Genomic DNA, 15,534 nt, shown 5'->3' with positions numbered 1-15,534 from the left:
TTTTTTTTGTTGCTGTGATAAAATGCTGACCAAAATCGACACGTCCCGATTGTTGTCCATCACTGAGGGAAGTCAGGAACCTGGGGTAGCAGCTAAAGAGGCCTTGGAGGAACAAGGCTCCCTTCCTCTGGCCTGCTCGGCTGCCTTTCATACACAGCCCTCGTCCACCTGTCTAGAGGTGGGCACCTCCCACAGTGGACTAGGCCCTCCCACAGCAATTAGCAATCAGGAAAATGCTCCAGAGACATGCCCACAGACCAACCTGATGGCGGCAGATTTTCAGTAGATGTTCCTCATCCCAGGAGTGTCAAATTTACAGCCAAGATCATCCACCATACACAGCTTAGGAAAAGTTGCTGATAGAACCCAGGGCTTCTGCATGGTAGGGCCACCCTGTGGCTAACTGAGCCATGTCCCCACTCTCTAGGTGTTGTCCCTGCCCCCCAACATTTCTGTTGCACACCTGGCTGGATCTATAGACAGAGAAGGCAAGAATACAGACAGCCAATGATCAGAATTTGACATGAAACCTAAAATAGTTAACATCAGCTGTCCAGCATTCAAGCCTCACTGTTTGTTTCCCAGGGTTTGCTGTTAATTTGTTTACATCCAGCCCTAAAGACCTTCCTTGCATTGTGAGTGGTCGGCTCAACCATTGCTCCCTTTATCCTTTGAAAAATCCCCATCAGTCAATTTTCTTAATGTTTATCTATTGAAGAAATAAGGTCACCCCCCACCCCAGGTTCCTTTTGATTGGCATGTAGTTTGTGTGTGTACATATGCATTTGCATGGGTGTGTTTGCCTTTGTGTACACATATGTGTGAGCTTGCATGTGAAGGTTCGAGGTTAACTATGGGCAACTTGCTTGAGCTGCTGACTTGATTTTTTAGAGGCAGGTTCTCTCACTGACCTGGAACACACCAGTTTAGCTGGGCTGGCTGCTCACAAACCCCTAGGCTCTGCCTGGCTTCACTTCCCCAGTGCTAGCTAGGATTATGTATGAGTGCTCTGCCACCAAGCCTGGCTTTTTTTTTTTTTTTTTTTTCCTCTTTCTCTTTTTTTAATTTGGGTGCTGGGTTTAGCTCTGCAAGCACTTTACCAACTGAGCTGTCTCCACATCCCTTGGCATTTACTTCCAAAGCCCTGTGCCCTGGACTTTTAATGTGTTTTCTCGCTGCCTTCCAGCAGGCTGAGCTGGAGGCAGAGTGGGGAGAGTTCCTTTTCCTGAGAGGGCACTGGGGCCCAGGCTACCTTCTAATCTAAGGATTTGGAAAATGGCCTGTTTGAGTTAATAAAGTACATTTCTCCCAGCCAGCCCTTCCCTGTGAATTTTAATTGAGCTATGCCTGAGCAAGCTTTCAGAAGGCAGGAAAGTGGCCTGCACAGCATGGGATTTGTCAGGGCCTTATCAAAACAAACCTGCTGGGTGTGCCTGCAGAAGGGGGCTGCTCTGTGAGGGGAAGCCCTTTAAGCCTGAAATGCTTGAGCAGTCATCTTAAAGGCTGAGGGAAGGGGGTGTTTGCCTGCCTAATCCTCAGAAGGTGGGCTGCAGGTCTGAAATCCACAGGGCTGATGTCACCTCTGCTGGGTGGATTGGGAGGAATGTCTTAATGACCAGGTGTGTGTGTGTGTTGGGGGGGAGATGAGCTGATTAAACATGCCCACCCCTGGAAACATGGCATCCATGTTATATGTGCGGGGTGGGGTGGGGGTAATAAATAAGACACATCCCATCAGTAAGGTATTGGTGTGTTTGGTCTGAGTCCCTGGTTGAGGGTCCCATGGCTACATGGTCACCAAGAGGAAGCTTTGCTTGCAGGGCTCAGGCTTTTGAGGGACTGGGAATGAGTGAGGGGTCTCAGCTCCAGAAGGAGGCTAGGGTGGACAGGGGCTGCAAGGAAGCCAAAGGCTCTCTGGCCTCAGGCTGCCACGGAGCAGACGGGCTTTGTCTGTGGGAGGATTATCTGAAGGCTATTTTTGGTGAATTCTTCTGAGCAGATCTTTCCTTCTCCTTTTGCTGAGGAAGCTCTCCAGATCACAGGCTTGTTCTCCAGGACCCATGGAGAGGGGGTGGTTGATGAAGGAATGAAGTGGTATTCACATGAAGCAGTACCTCTGCCCCCCACTTCTGAGAAAGAAACCTAATGAACCACACAGGAGAGTCCTAGACTGAGCAGAAGTGAGGCAGGGACATCCTTGACTGTGTGACTCTGTTTCCGTGACATTCGAGGCCACTCAAGCCCAGTCTAGGGCTAGAGAGTTCAGGTACTTTGCTTATTGGCTGGGGTTGGGGGAAGGAAGTTCCCAGGGCAATAAGTCTTGGGTAGGTGCTTGTGTGTGTGTGTGTGTAAAAAGTATGAGGTAGCTATTCAGTATTACCATTTGGCACTGCATCAGCGATGTCTATTTTTTGTATGTGTGACCTTGGGGGATTCCCTGCATCTGAGCCTCAAGTTTCCCCATTCCCCGCAGCGAGGTGTTGGTAATGCCGGCCTCTAGCTTGTTATAAGCTGCTGAAAGGGAACACATGCAGGCTGGTGGCATAGTAGACACCAGTTATCGGAGAGATGGCAAGCAGGAAGGTGACTCGCATTCCTGAAGGCAGGAGACCCCCACCCCACCCCCAAGTCCCTCAACTGCCAAAGCACCCCTGGCCCTCTGCTCAAGGGAGGCCCTGGGGCTTGTGGGGCACACATGCCGGGCATCTTCCCAAGCAGCCCAGGACACCATGTTTTTGCAAGCATCCTGCCAACTGCTGCTCTACAGGACTCTGCTCTGGGACCACCCCTCCTGTCGCTGGCGCCTGGCTTGGTGGCAGACTGCCGGAGGTACTACCGAAGCTGCCTCTGTCTGTCTGGTGAAGGCAGACAGCTGTCTTCTCTGGGGCAAGGTCAGAAAAGATGAGAGGGTGCCAGGAGGCCTCTGCCAGCCCCTCCATGCTGGCGAGACGAGAGGGTAAACGTCCCTCGCCTTCTCTGGTGTTCTTGGACCCACTGATCTGGGTGGAATTTCTCAACTTTCAGGGCCTGTCTGTATGTGTCACCTCTGAATAAAGGGTGTGACAACCTGGATCTTCTCCTTCACACACATGACTCATTTATGGGGAATCCTGTCACAGCTGCCCTCTGTGTGCAGTGAGTGAGAGGGCAGGGGACTGGGGACTTGGGGGAAGTCTAGAGTTGCCTTCATTACTTACAGGCTATTGGCGACTCTTGACAATGCTTCTTCCCAGTTGGGAAATCTGCTGCCTTCCTGCCCTTCTGTGTGGTTCCTGCAGCAGCAAGAGTTTAGGGGAGTCACAGGCCTCGATCCCCTCTCCTTGCTGCCAATCTGTGTTGCCTGGCTATGGCACGTGGGCGTTTCCATGGCGACAGACTGTGATGCCTCAGAGCCAGACCTCGGATGTGAGCTCATGAAGGGGTGGGTGGGTTGGAATAGCCTGGACAGGGACCCCCAGATCTGCAGCAGCCCATCCTGCTGTGGGGCTGTGTCCCCTCCCCCACAGGCACTTCCTATAGGCTCCCTAGTGAGGCCTCTATTTCTGTCATTCTGTTCCACTTCCTAAATTCTGCCTGCCTGGACTTGACCCTTGAAAGGCTGTTTCCACAGTGTTCCTCTGTGTGTGTGTGTGTGTGTGTGTGTGTGTGTGTGTGCGTGTGTGTGTGCTTGTGTAAGTGTGCTGTGTGTATGTGCTGTGTGTGTGTGCTGTGTGTGTGTGTGCTTGTGTGTGTGTTGTGTAAGTGTGCTGTGTGTGTGTGCTGTGTGTGTGTGCGTGTGTGTTTTGTGTAAGTGTCCTGTGTGTGTGTGCGTGTGTGTGTGTGTGTGCTTGTGTGTGTTGTGTAAGTGTGCTGTGTGTGTGTGCTTGTGTGTGTTGTGTAAGTGTGCTCTGTGTGTGTGTGTGCTTGTGTGTGTTGTGTAAGTGTGCTGTGTGTGTGTGCTTGTGTGTGTTGTGTAAGTGTGCTCTGTGTGTGTGTGTGCGTGTGTGTGTGTGTGCTTGTGTGTGTTGTGTAAGTGTGCTGTGTGTGTGTGCTGTGTGTGTGTGTGTGCTTGTGTGTGTTGTGTAAGTGTGCTGTGTGTGTGTGCTGTGTAGGTATGCTATGTGTGTGTTGTGTAAGTGTGCTGTGTGTGTGTGCTGTGTAGGTATGCTATGTGTGTGTTGTGTAAGTGTGCTGTGTAAGTATGCTGTGTGTATGTGCTGTGCGTGTGTGGTGTGTATGTGTGGTGTGTGTGTGTGTGTGTGTGTGTGTGTGTGTGTGTGTGTGTGGTTTTCTTTTGGGACGGGGTCACAGGTTGACCTGGAGTTCACTATGTAACCCAGGCTGGTCTCAAACTCTGAGAAACTGTCCTGCCTCTATTTCCAAATTCTGGGACTCTAATGTGCCCTGGTTTTCGTTCTTGTTTTCCCCCAAAGCTCCCTGTTGGCGGGCACCCTGGCAGTGAGTGGGTTCTGGCCTTGACCATGGGTCCGTTCTTGAGTGTGAGCAGCGGGCAGGAAGCAGAAGAGGAGACAGTGACTGGAGTGTGATTTTAGCTCTCAAAAGGGCTGAGAACTTTCTAGAAGAAAAGCATTGGGATCTTAGGTTGTCAGGCCAACACTGGCCCCCCAGCAGGCTCTGTCCTGGGGGCCCCTCCTTTCTCTGTGTCATGTTAAGGTGTCACCCTTCCAGAAATAGCCTCTTTCACTGGAAGTGGAGCTCAGTAGTGGTTGTGGGGGTGGGTGGAAGGGCCAGGTTGCCTCAGACTGTCTTGGCTCTGCAGCTTAAAAGCTGTGCAACTTTGGGCAGATTACTCACCCTCTCTGACCCTCATTTTCCCCATGTGTAAAACTGGGAGAGCTCTATTGCTTGTTTCATGGTGTTCTTGTGAGAAAATCCCATGGGTCTATGTTGGTTGTGGGTGCTGGCCTTTGGCATAAAGCAAATGGCACAGGTGTGTTGACTCTTGACACTTCTGTTATGACAAGTAGCTACTGAGACACTGTCACTGCAGGGAGTTAGTGACCGCACTCCCAGACAGCTGGGGGAGGGGTGTCAGGGGCACAAGTCTCAGGAGGGTGAGTGCTGGAGGCTTTCTCTAGCTACTTCTCACACTTCCAGAGGTCAGCACAGTCTGGGATGCCAAGAGAATTCTTGAAGTGCTGACCGGCCTGTTTTTTTTTTATAAAATTCCTTCCTCTTTTACAAAATGCTTTTGAAGAGCTTGGGGCTAGCGTGAGCCACACTGTCGGGAAACCGTAGCAGGGGAGGTCTGAACTGTTGCTTAGAAGATTTCCTGGGTGTCTGTTGTGTATGTGTTTGGGGCTTTGTGTGGAGTAGATGAGCTGCCCTGTGTATTACCCATGAGGACAGAGTGTACCAGGGCCTCACATCAGGGATGCGGCTGAGTCCTGGGTCCTCTGGACTCCGTGAACTAAGAGGTGAGCAGCCTCTCACTCATGGTAGGCGGGCAGACTTGTCCTGCAGTTTCAGGGACATTGGCAGAGGATCCCCAAGTCTTCTCAGGGCCCAGATGTTGATTGAGCTCCAAGACCTGGTGAGAGACAACCTCAGGTGTCAGTTGTAGAACCAAATGGCCAGCAGAAGCCGTGGGGAGCCTGAGACAAGCATGAGCAAGGTGTACAGCTCCTGGAGGTGGCCTAGCAGCCAAGGATTGTTCCTCAGGTTCCAGGGTGTGGCTTATAGGCGAGACTTCAGGCAGACTCAGCCTCTGCAGAGTGCAGGAAGTGTGGGTTGGAGCTGCAAAGCCCAGAGCCACAAGCCTCAGCCTCAGTTGGTCTTGCAAGGCTAGGGGACAGTTAGGTGGCCAGCTGTTGGAGTGGGTGGGGCAACTGATCAGCGCCACACCAGACCCTGCTATAGAGTACCCTTAGGTTGTAGTGGATCCAGAATCCCCAGCTCAGGGTGGATATGCTCCATCGGATCCCGCTAAGGACTCTGGGTAGGTGAAACCAGCTTGCTGTGCCTCCTTCTCCTTGCCTGTGGAAGATGAGCAGCTGTCCCTGCTGCTCAGGTAGACGTAAGGGTTAAATGCTGTGCCACGTGCAATGTGCTGACTCCAGTGGCTGGTGGGTCCATTGCCAGCATCTTAGCTACTCCACCTCTGCATTTTTGTAATTAGTATAACGTCATAATATTGAGCTTCAAAAGGCTCACCTTCTTGGGGTAGAGGGACAAATCAATGACTCTGTCAGTGGCTCTCGCCATAGTGCTCTTGAGGAGTTGAACTTAGAAGTTTGCTATTGTCCATTCTAGCTACTCAGGTACCTGTCTTGATAGACAGTCAGCAGCAGCCCAGGAGAAGGGTGCTGGAGTCATGGAAGGGAATTCTGGGCAAGGGTAACATGGAATGTGAAGTGTGTGTATGTGTTGGGGAAAGGACAAGAGAGAGGACCCAGAGCAGCCGTGGCTCCTGCCTTCCTCCTTCCTTTGGGGACCAGATATCTCTCATGGCAGGTGGCATGGAGGTAGCTCATGAAGACTGCATGACACATAGAGAGAGCTGTTTCCTCTTTAAAAAAATATTTATTTTATGTTTTGCCTGTGTACCATGTATGTGCCTTGGTACCCTCGAAGATCAGAAGAGGGTGTCAGATCCCCTGGAAGTAGAGTTACAGATGGTTATGAGCTGCCATGTGGGTGCTGGGAATTGAACTTGGGTCCTCTGGAAGAGCAGCCAATGTTTTTGACCATGAGCCTCCTTTGCAGCCCCAAGCTGTTTTCTCTTTGAGTTGGAAGAAATGTTGTCTCAGTGGTGTGCTACCAAGTCTTGAGTGCCTTTCTAACCCATAGGTTCCCCTCTGTAGCCTGCACACCTTCACATGGGCACACTTGGCAGGCTCACAGCAGCCTGCACACCTTTACATGGGCACACTTGGCAGGCTCACAGCTGCCTGCACACCTTCACATGGGCACACTTGGCAGGCTCACAGAAACCCGTGCTGCTTTGATGGTGCTAGCAAAACAAGATGTTTAGTGTTTGACAAAATCCAGCCACCTCTGCCACCCCTCCCCCCAGCCCCCTTTACACTTTTAATTTTGACATAGCATTTCACTAAATTGTCCATGCTGGCCTTGAACTGGCAGGCTCTGAACTAGGCAATGCTCCCGGCTCAGCCTCCCAGAGTGATGTGAACATTCCTTTTAAAATAAAAGTTATGGTGTGGGGCTGAACAGATGGCTCAGTGGTTAAAAGCACTTGCTGTTCTTCCAGAGAATTAGAGTGTTCATATCAGCCATCTAGTCCACAACCATTTGTAACTCTAGCTTCAGGGAGCTCTAATACCCTCTTCTGGCCTCTGTGAACATGTGCACTCACATTCACAGACACAGACAGACACAGATACACACACACACACACACACACACACACACACACACACACACACACTCTACATGTTAAAAAGAAAAGATGAGAGTGGAGTTGAGCATAGGTAGTCATAACATGTAGAGACAGTGCTACTGACAGCCAAGTACTGCAAAGAGCTTCATGGAAACCGGCCTAGGAAAATTGGCAGCCAGGTGGTTCTGAGATACTCTGGCTTCCATCTGGGCTATGGGCAGGTGAGGGCAGTGAGACCCAGCAGGCACATGGACTGTTTCCAAAGAGCCCGAGAGTGAGGATCCCAGCCACTCATAGAAAGATGTTAATGGCTGGCCATTTGTGAGATTTGCTGTCAAATCCCTGAGAAGGCAAGGCTATTCATTACCTTCACACCCGCGTTTGCTGTTAAACATTTATAGACTTGGGGGGGGGGGGGGGGGAAAAGGAAACTGTCACCAGGATGGATTAAACCAGTGTAGACACTGCAATGCTAGGCTCAGTGGGGCCGGTTGCTCCTCAGAGCTCCCATGTGCGTGTGGTGTGTGTGTTTGGGTTGGTTTCTTGAGACAAGGCCCTACTTTGTAGTCCAGGCTGTCTCTGAATGCACAGCATTTCTTCTGCCTCAGCCTCCTGAGTGCTGGGATTGTGGGGACTACCACACCCCAGCTGTGTCTACGCTGCCTCTGGTTCTGGATTGCTCACATCCTGAGCTATGTTTTTGAGGCAGAGAGTTCTAATATGGCTGGAATTTCTGTGCAAGGCTGGTTCCTGGCTTGTAGGAATGGGTTTTGAGAACATTATTGAACATGGATTTAATGCTGATTAGCCCATAGGTTAGACATCTGTGCTCTGTGTGCTATCTGCCAGGAAGGTGTGTGTGTGTGTGTGTGTGTGTGTGTGTGTGTGTGTGTGTGTGTGTGTACAGCACCAGCTCAAGTTCAGATGCACCTTTACCCTGGCTGTGCCTTGTATGAACTCTAGACCTGCAGACCCAAGCTAGAAAAATCAAAGCTGTGAAGCAGTCAGACGTGCTTTCCCCTGTTCTAAGTGAGGCCGTGGCACCTGGAGTGGGTGGGGACTTTTCTTCCGCCACTAGCCAGTTAGTGGCAGAGCAGGGCTAGGTTCTGTTTCCCTCCCTGTCAGCAGAGTTTCCTCGTGGCATGTTATGTTCCATGTCACCCCCACCTCCTGCCACCTGCTCCACAGAAGCTAATTGTGTTTGGGAAATTTAAGTTTGTTTTCTCTGCAGGAAGTTTCCTTTTGGCAGGGCTGGGAGATGGCTCAGTGGGTAAGCAAGAGGACCCAAGTTCAAATCCCAGCACTCATGTAAAAGAGCTGGGCATGGCTGCACACTCCTGGAACTCCAATGCTGCTAGATAGAGATAGGAGGTCACTGGGGCTTGGTGACACCAGCTGGGTTTGAAATTCAGTGAGAGACCCTGTCTCAATGGGACTAAGGTGGAAAGTGACAGAACAGAACACTTGATGTCCTCCTCTGGCCTCTGCATGTGCTTAGGTATACACACATGCACACACGTGTGCACACCCCCATGTGCCCCTCCCCTTTTAGACAACCCACCCACCCTGTATTTATCTTGCCCTTTCTTCAATGCTGAATTTCAGTGGCCACTTCCACTTGGTGCAGGACTTTTTCTGGTCACTTTAGAATGAACCGGAGCCTCCCCAGCCCCAGGGCTGCAGACACTAACCTCCCCTAGCCCTCTCCCACAGATGTGAATGTCCACATAGGGTGCATTTCTGAGAACGGTGTGAAGGACTCTGGGACACATTTGGGATTTTGATGATGTTTCCTATCTAGTCACCCCTCTCTAGAGATGGTGTCCTCTGCCTCATGATCAGGCGGTGACATTTTGGAGGAGTGATGTCAGTGTCCCAGGTGGCTTCCATGGGGATTCATTCCTTTACTGGGCCCACCTTGTACCAGCTCCCATTCAGGTGGCAGAGGCTCAGTGTGCCTCAGGAGAGTCCTCATGGCATATCTGGTTAGGAGAGAGGCGGACTTGCTAGTTAGTAGCTGATGCCACAATACTTCCCTAGAATTGGGAGACATACAGGGTTGGAGCAGGCACCCCTGGGAAGAGTGAGCTTTTCAAGCTCTCTGGGGACACAGGGACAGAGGCAGAGCCTGAAGACATGAGTGGGCATTAGTCCCACAGAGATGAGGGAATGGAACTGTTGATGTAGAGGGAATAGCAGCTGCAAAGTCCTGGGACCAGAAGGAAGTGGGTGCTTTCTCCCAAACTCCACTTTGCCTGGAGCCCCAAGAGAGGAAAGGCTGAGGGGGGGGTAGAAAGACCCCAGCCATGCTGGCCCAAGTCCTCATGTTAAGAGTGGTGGGAAGCCCTTTGGGAGCACTCATCTGGAATGGGGGCACCATCTGGGCATTCTGAGGTCAGTTCAGCTAAGCTGGAATACACTTCCTTTATTGTGGCCCAGAAAAGGCCCAGAAAGGTCATTGATCACCAGGGTGTCTAGCCTAGCTCCCTGGAGCAGGAGAGCCCATTCCTGGCTTGCAGGACCCTGGGACATGGCTCTTTCATTCATTCTCTCAGTTACGTCACGGTGTGTGTTGTGGAGGCCTCTCAGTACCAGGCAAACAGCACTAACCTGCAGTGGATGTGGACCCAACCTCAGCGGAGCTGAGAGTCAGGAGTGGAACTACCAACTTCCGTAAAGGGCCAGAGAGTAAATATTTTAAGATTTGTGGTTCATATAGACCCTGCCAAAAACTCTCAGCTCTCCAGTGAAGAAGCAAGCCCTAGGCCCTATGCGAACAGACATGGTTGCTTTATCAGCAGATAAAATGTGGGCCCTTGGGGTGTGTTTTGCCCGGCCCTGGTTTAGCAGGACAAGTTCACTAAACACATGTGTCAGAAGCAGTGGGAGCCGGTAATGGGTGCAAAGGAGAAGTGGCCAGAGATGGGGTTGGAGACAATCTTTTGGGGGACAATCTATGGAGGTGCTGGTAGAGCGGAATAAGGAAGATCTTGAAGGGAGAGGAGACAGCCCTCTCAAGGACTCTGAGCTGGAACTGCTTGATAAGGTCAGTGGGGACTGTCTTTGAGCTGTCTGGTGGCATTGGGCACAGGTGGGATGGTGAGACAGGCTGGTGACAGGGACAGTCTGGGCCCATGATGACCTCAGGCCCGATCTAAAGGGCCAGAGGAAGCAATGAAGGACAGTTTCCCAGAGTGGACATTGGACAGAGGGGACTTGGGGAGACTGAGATAGAAGAGGGGGCTTGACTCAAGATGGACATAGGGTGCAGGGAATACTGAGGCCTGGTCTGTGTGTTGAGAGGTCAGAGGTCAGGATTTGTTGGTGGCTGGGGTAGACATCATGAGAGTCGAGGAACTAAGGCTGACCACATTCCTGATGAAGAAGGGAGAGCCTTGGAGGAAGAGTCAGTGTGGGGTGGTGAGGACTGCCATCCCCTGGTGGCTCCACAGAAATTCCCCAGTGAGGAATGTAAGGGACCAGGCTTGGCGATCAAGGGACAGAGTGAGGTGACTGGGCAGCATGGTCTGCTGGAGTGACACTCTTTTTAGTGATGGGCCCTTGAGATGGGACAGCAGAAATCCAAGATGGCCACTTCTGTTAAAGAGGTGTTTAAGTCACCCTGTATCCCCTCCTACTAACAGTTTGGGGGCCCTGTAGCCATGATCCTGACTTTTGGGGACTAAGAGGCTCCTCTGAAGGAGTTCCGAGTCTACTAATTCCGTGTCTTTGGAGATTCTTGTCTCCTCCTGGGACATGAAGAAGCAGGTAATCCTGGTTCTAGAAAGCTTCTCACACTTGGGTGTGGACATAGACAAACACAGACTCCACGGATCCTAGAATCCCTGTTGCCCCGCTCCATCCTGTGGCCACATCATATGTGTGAAATGAGAAGGCCAATTGCAGCCCCGGAGAGAGAAAATTCTAGTTATGGGGCTGTGTTCCACACTGACTCGAAATAACCTCAGTGGGGAAGGAGGCTCAGAGTTACAATAAGTAGCTGGAGCACTCACCGTTCGGCTGTGGGTCTGTGGTGCCGTGAGCTGTGGGAGATACAAAATTCACTTTAACAACCTTCACTGTGTGTGTTCATGTAGGTGTGCATGGTGTGTATGGGTGTGCACGTACATATGTAGACATGCACATGGAGGCCAGATTTGGTGTTGGATGTCTTCCTCAGATGCTCGCCACCTTATTTTTTACGACAGGGTCTCTCTCTGAACCTGTAGTTCATTGATTTGAGTACACTAGCAGGCCAGTGAGCTCTGGGGATCCCCATCTCTGCGCCCCCAGTGCTGGGTGGGGGTACAAGGATGTTACTGTCTTGCCTGACTTTTATGTAGGCTCTGGGATTCAAACTTGGGTCCTCATACTTGCATGGCACGCAGTTTATGCACCAAACCATCTCTCCAGGCCCTAAAATGCGCTTCTGAGGGGCAGGTTTAGGTTCAGCCTGGAGGCCATGAGGTCAGTTTGCCTTCCATACTCCAGTCAGCTGCACGGCTGGTGTAGCCAACGCCTGTCATTCTGGACTCTGGAATTTGGGGTAAAGTAGCTTCACTTTACTTGTGGCAGGCTCAGGGTTTGGCATGGTGGGGTACTGAAACCAACCAACGACAGGAGCCCACGCCCACCCATGACTGTGACTCTGCACCCGGGTTCTGCTTTAGAGGCTTAAAGACCCCCTCCCCCCTTCTCTTTCCAGAAGAACCGAACGCACATAATGCCATCAGCTCACCCTCCGGACTCGCATACCCGGATGATGTCCCGGACTATGGCCTCAAGCCAGTCAACCCCCTCGCCAGTCTCTCTGGCGAGCCCCCCATCCGGTTCGGAGAGCCGGATAGGCTAGGGTTCCAGAACTTTCTGAGCCCGGCCAAGCCAGCAGGGGCTTCGGGCCCGAGCCCTCGGATCGAGATCACTCCATCCCACGAACTGATGCAGGCAGGGGGGGCCCTCCGTGGGAGAGATGCCAGCCTGCCCCCCGAGCAGCCGGCCCTGGCCCTGGCCGGCCTGGCCGCCAGCCCGCGGTTCACGCTGCCCGTGCCCGGCTTCGAGGGTTACCGCGAGCCGCTTTGCTTGAGCCCCGCTAGCAGCGGCTCCTCCGCCAGCTTCATTTCTGACACCTTCTCCCCCTACACCTCGCCCTGCGTCTCGCCCAATAACGCCGGGCCCGACGACCTGTGCCCCCAGTTTCAAAACATCCCTGCTCATTATTCCCCCAGAACCTCTCCAATAATGTCACCTCGAACCAGCCTCGCCGAGGACAGCTGCCTGGGCCGACACTCGCCCGTGCCCCGTCCGGCGTCCCGCTCCTCCTCACCCGGTGCCAAGCGGAGGCATTCGTGCGCAGAGGCCTTGGTGGCGCCCCTGCCCGCAGCCTCCCCGCAGCGCTCCCGGAGCCCCTCGCCACAGCCCTCGCCTCACGTGGCACCCCAGGACGCTGGGTACCCTCCCACGGCTGGCTCTGCTGTTCTCATGGATGCCCTCAACAGCCTGGCCACGGACTCGCCCTGCGGGATCCCCTCCAAGATATGGAAGACCAGTCCTGACCCGACCCCCGTGTCCACCGCCCCGTCCAAGGCGGGCCTGGCCCGCCACATCTACCCTGCCGTGGAGTTCCTGGGGCCTTGTGAGCAGGAGGAAGGGAGGAATTCCGCTCCCGAGTCCATCCTGCTGGTACCACCCACCTGGCCCAAGCAGCTGGTGCCGGCCATTCCCATCTGCAGGTGAGTGGGGCTTAGAGAGCTGTGTGTGCCCACGTGCACTCTAGGAGCTGGTTTTCTTGTTATTTACCTACAATTTAGTCGCATGGATGTCATTTAAATCCTGGCTTAGACACCTTGCTGGCTCTGAGTACCTGAGAAAGATGTTTGTTAGCTTCCCCAAGCCTTAGTTTGCCCATCTGTAAAATGGGTAACATGGGTGTCTCTGATACAGCAGGTGGTTGTGGGAGTTATTCTACAATATGCATGATGGCTATCCCCTAGGGCACACCATTTACTCCTTCATTCAGCAAGTACTTATAAAGTACCTACTATGTGCTGGATTCCTTATAGTACAGATAGCTGTGAGCTGGTCAAAGGGTGGACCTCAGCATGGAACACCCGCTTCTTCATTCTAAGAGGAACTGCGTGTGAGGGACATCTATTGCTGCCTTTGGACTGTGCTCAGTGACCAAAGAACAATAAACTGCACAGGACTCAATCCTCAAATAGCTTAAGAACCTGGCAGGCCGAAGCTATGACTGTGGCTCCCAGGGTAGAGGCTTCGGGATATGTGAGGACTGAATGTGTGGACCAGCTTTGCCATTCATTGCTGGTGTGGACATGGGCATTGTGCTGTCCTTCTGTTGTGCTTGTGACAGACACTGATAAACAATCGTGATTCTCTCATTGAGCACACTTATGAGACTGTTCCCAGAGCAGACATCACTAATCAATCAGGACTCTCCTACCCCAGCCCCTGACTGTTTACTGAGAACTTCTTTGGGCCTTGTTCATTTCCTGTGAGATGAGATAGAGCAGTACCTACCTCACAGTGACTTTTTTTCTTTGGGAACTAGGTAAAATGTTACATGTCAGGGTCCTGGCTTAGAGCCCGTTCAGACTAAGAGCTCAGAAGAGGGACAGCGGCTGTCATCACGTTCTTACGGGGCATCTTAGTGTCTTTCTGTGTTGCTGCACTAAAACACCCCAACAAATGGAACTTAAGAAAGGAAGGGCCCACAGGTCTGGGGTGCAGCCCATCACGGTGGGGAAGTGAAAGTGTCAGGAGCCTGAAGCGGCTACTCACGACACGTCTACGGATGAATGCTTGTGTCCAACTTGCTGTTTCCTTTTTATACAGTCCAGGATCCCAGCCTAGGGAATGGTGCCTCTCACCGTGGGTGTATCTTCCCACCTTAATCTCATCAAGATGATCTGGGCACAGTTAGTGGTCCATCTCCCAGGTGATTCCAGAGCTCACGTTGACAGTTGAGATGAGCCGTCACTCTGGAGCTTTAGAAAGGACTTCTTTGCTGATAGGCCTGTGCCAGGAGATTAATCTTGTGGTAGAGTGACGGTGGTGGTGACATCCGTAACCACCGATGTCCAGGGAGGCCTGCTGTGTGTCAGCGGCACTCTTTGGAGCCTCTCGCTTCTTCCTCATGTGAACCTGGGTTGGTGTTATTTGGCATTTAAAAAAACCTTCATTTGGATGCTGAGGAGAAGGAGGTGACTGAGGGGACATGGGCTGCCCTCTCATCTCTGCTCTGTCTGCCAGCTGAAGCACAGGTGGCCTGGGCTGTCACCATCACTGTGTGCTACCCACATGGTGTTGCTTTAACAAAGGGAACTTTCTCACCTGATAGAGAATTGTGTTGAGTTGGGGGTAGGTGGGCGGGGGTGAGGTGGGGGTATGGGGGGGGGGGAGCCTGACTGAGCTTGTCAGCACCTCGCAGGCTACGCTGAGCGGGAAAGAATGCACTTGATGGATGGATGGTCTCTGCCATGAGTGCAAATCAGGATGTACCAAGGAACCTGTGGAGGCCCACAAAGGTTCCTAGTGAGATATGAGCTTGCTTTATCAGCAGAGCTGCATTAGAGGATTGCTTGTCCATGTGCATGGTTTCTAGGCGATTGGAAGGATCTATTCTTGGCTGAGTTTTGGGGAGGTCTTTTGCTCCACCCCTTGGCATTCCTAATAATAGCCCTTTAGTAGAGACAGGAGGGGACAGCGGATAATGATCCAGGCCCTCCCGAGGCTATATTGTGTTCTGTTTCTTTCCTCTCCATCCTTCTGTCTAAGTCTCTTATCCCTCCTTCCTCAAGAGTACCCTGGGGTAAAATGTGGGAGCTGGTCTCCCAGCGGGGCTCCCAGCGGAACCCATGTATGTGCCACTTCAGAGAATCTTTGAATGTTTCAGTCTTTGAAATGAAACTGCATCCATCTACCCTCCTGTCAGTCCATCCATCCATCCATCCATCCATCCATCCATCCATCCATCCACCCATCCACCCATCCACCCATCCACCCATCCACCCATCCACCCACCCACCCACCCACCCATCCACCCATCCACCCATCCACCCATCCACCCATCCACCCATCCATCCACCCATCCACCCATCCACCCATCCACCCACCCATCCATCCATCCATCCACCCATCCACCCATCCACCCATCCACCCATCCACCCATCCACCCATCC

The 15,534-nt window shown here is 52.4% G+C and overlaps 1 protein-coding gene across 5 annotated transcripts in view; it reads left to right on the top strand.

Moving 5' to 3' along the window:
• Window positions 1–15,534, top strand: part of Nfatc2 (nuclear factor of activated T cells 2) — a 128,853-nt gene that overhangs the window by 22,431 nt on the left and 90,888 nt on the right. For 4 of the 5 annotated variants that reach the window (XM_036184682.1, XM_036184680.1, XM_036184683.1 and 1 more), the window contains exon 2: window positions 12,045–13,068. In XM_036184682.1, coding sequence (XP_036040575.1) covers window positions 12,045–13,068 — 1,024 coding nt within the window. The remainder of the gene's footprint in view (window positions 1–12,044; window positions 13,069–15,534) is intronic. The other variant, XM_036184684.1, reaches the window with a different exon arrangement.

Source organism: Onychomys torridus, chromosome 4, assembly GCF_903995425.1.
Source record: "Onychomys torridus chromosome 4, mOncTor1.1, whole genome shotgun sequence".
Classification (NCBI taxonomy): domain Eukaryota; kingdom Metazoa; phylum Chordata; class Mammalia; order Rodentia; family Cricetidae; genus Onychomys; species Onychomys torridus.
This window is presented reverse-complemented; position numbering and strand designations above follow the sequence as displayed.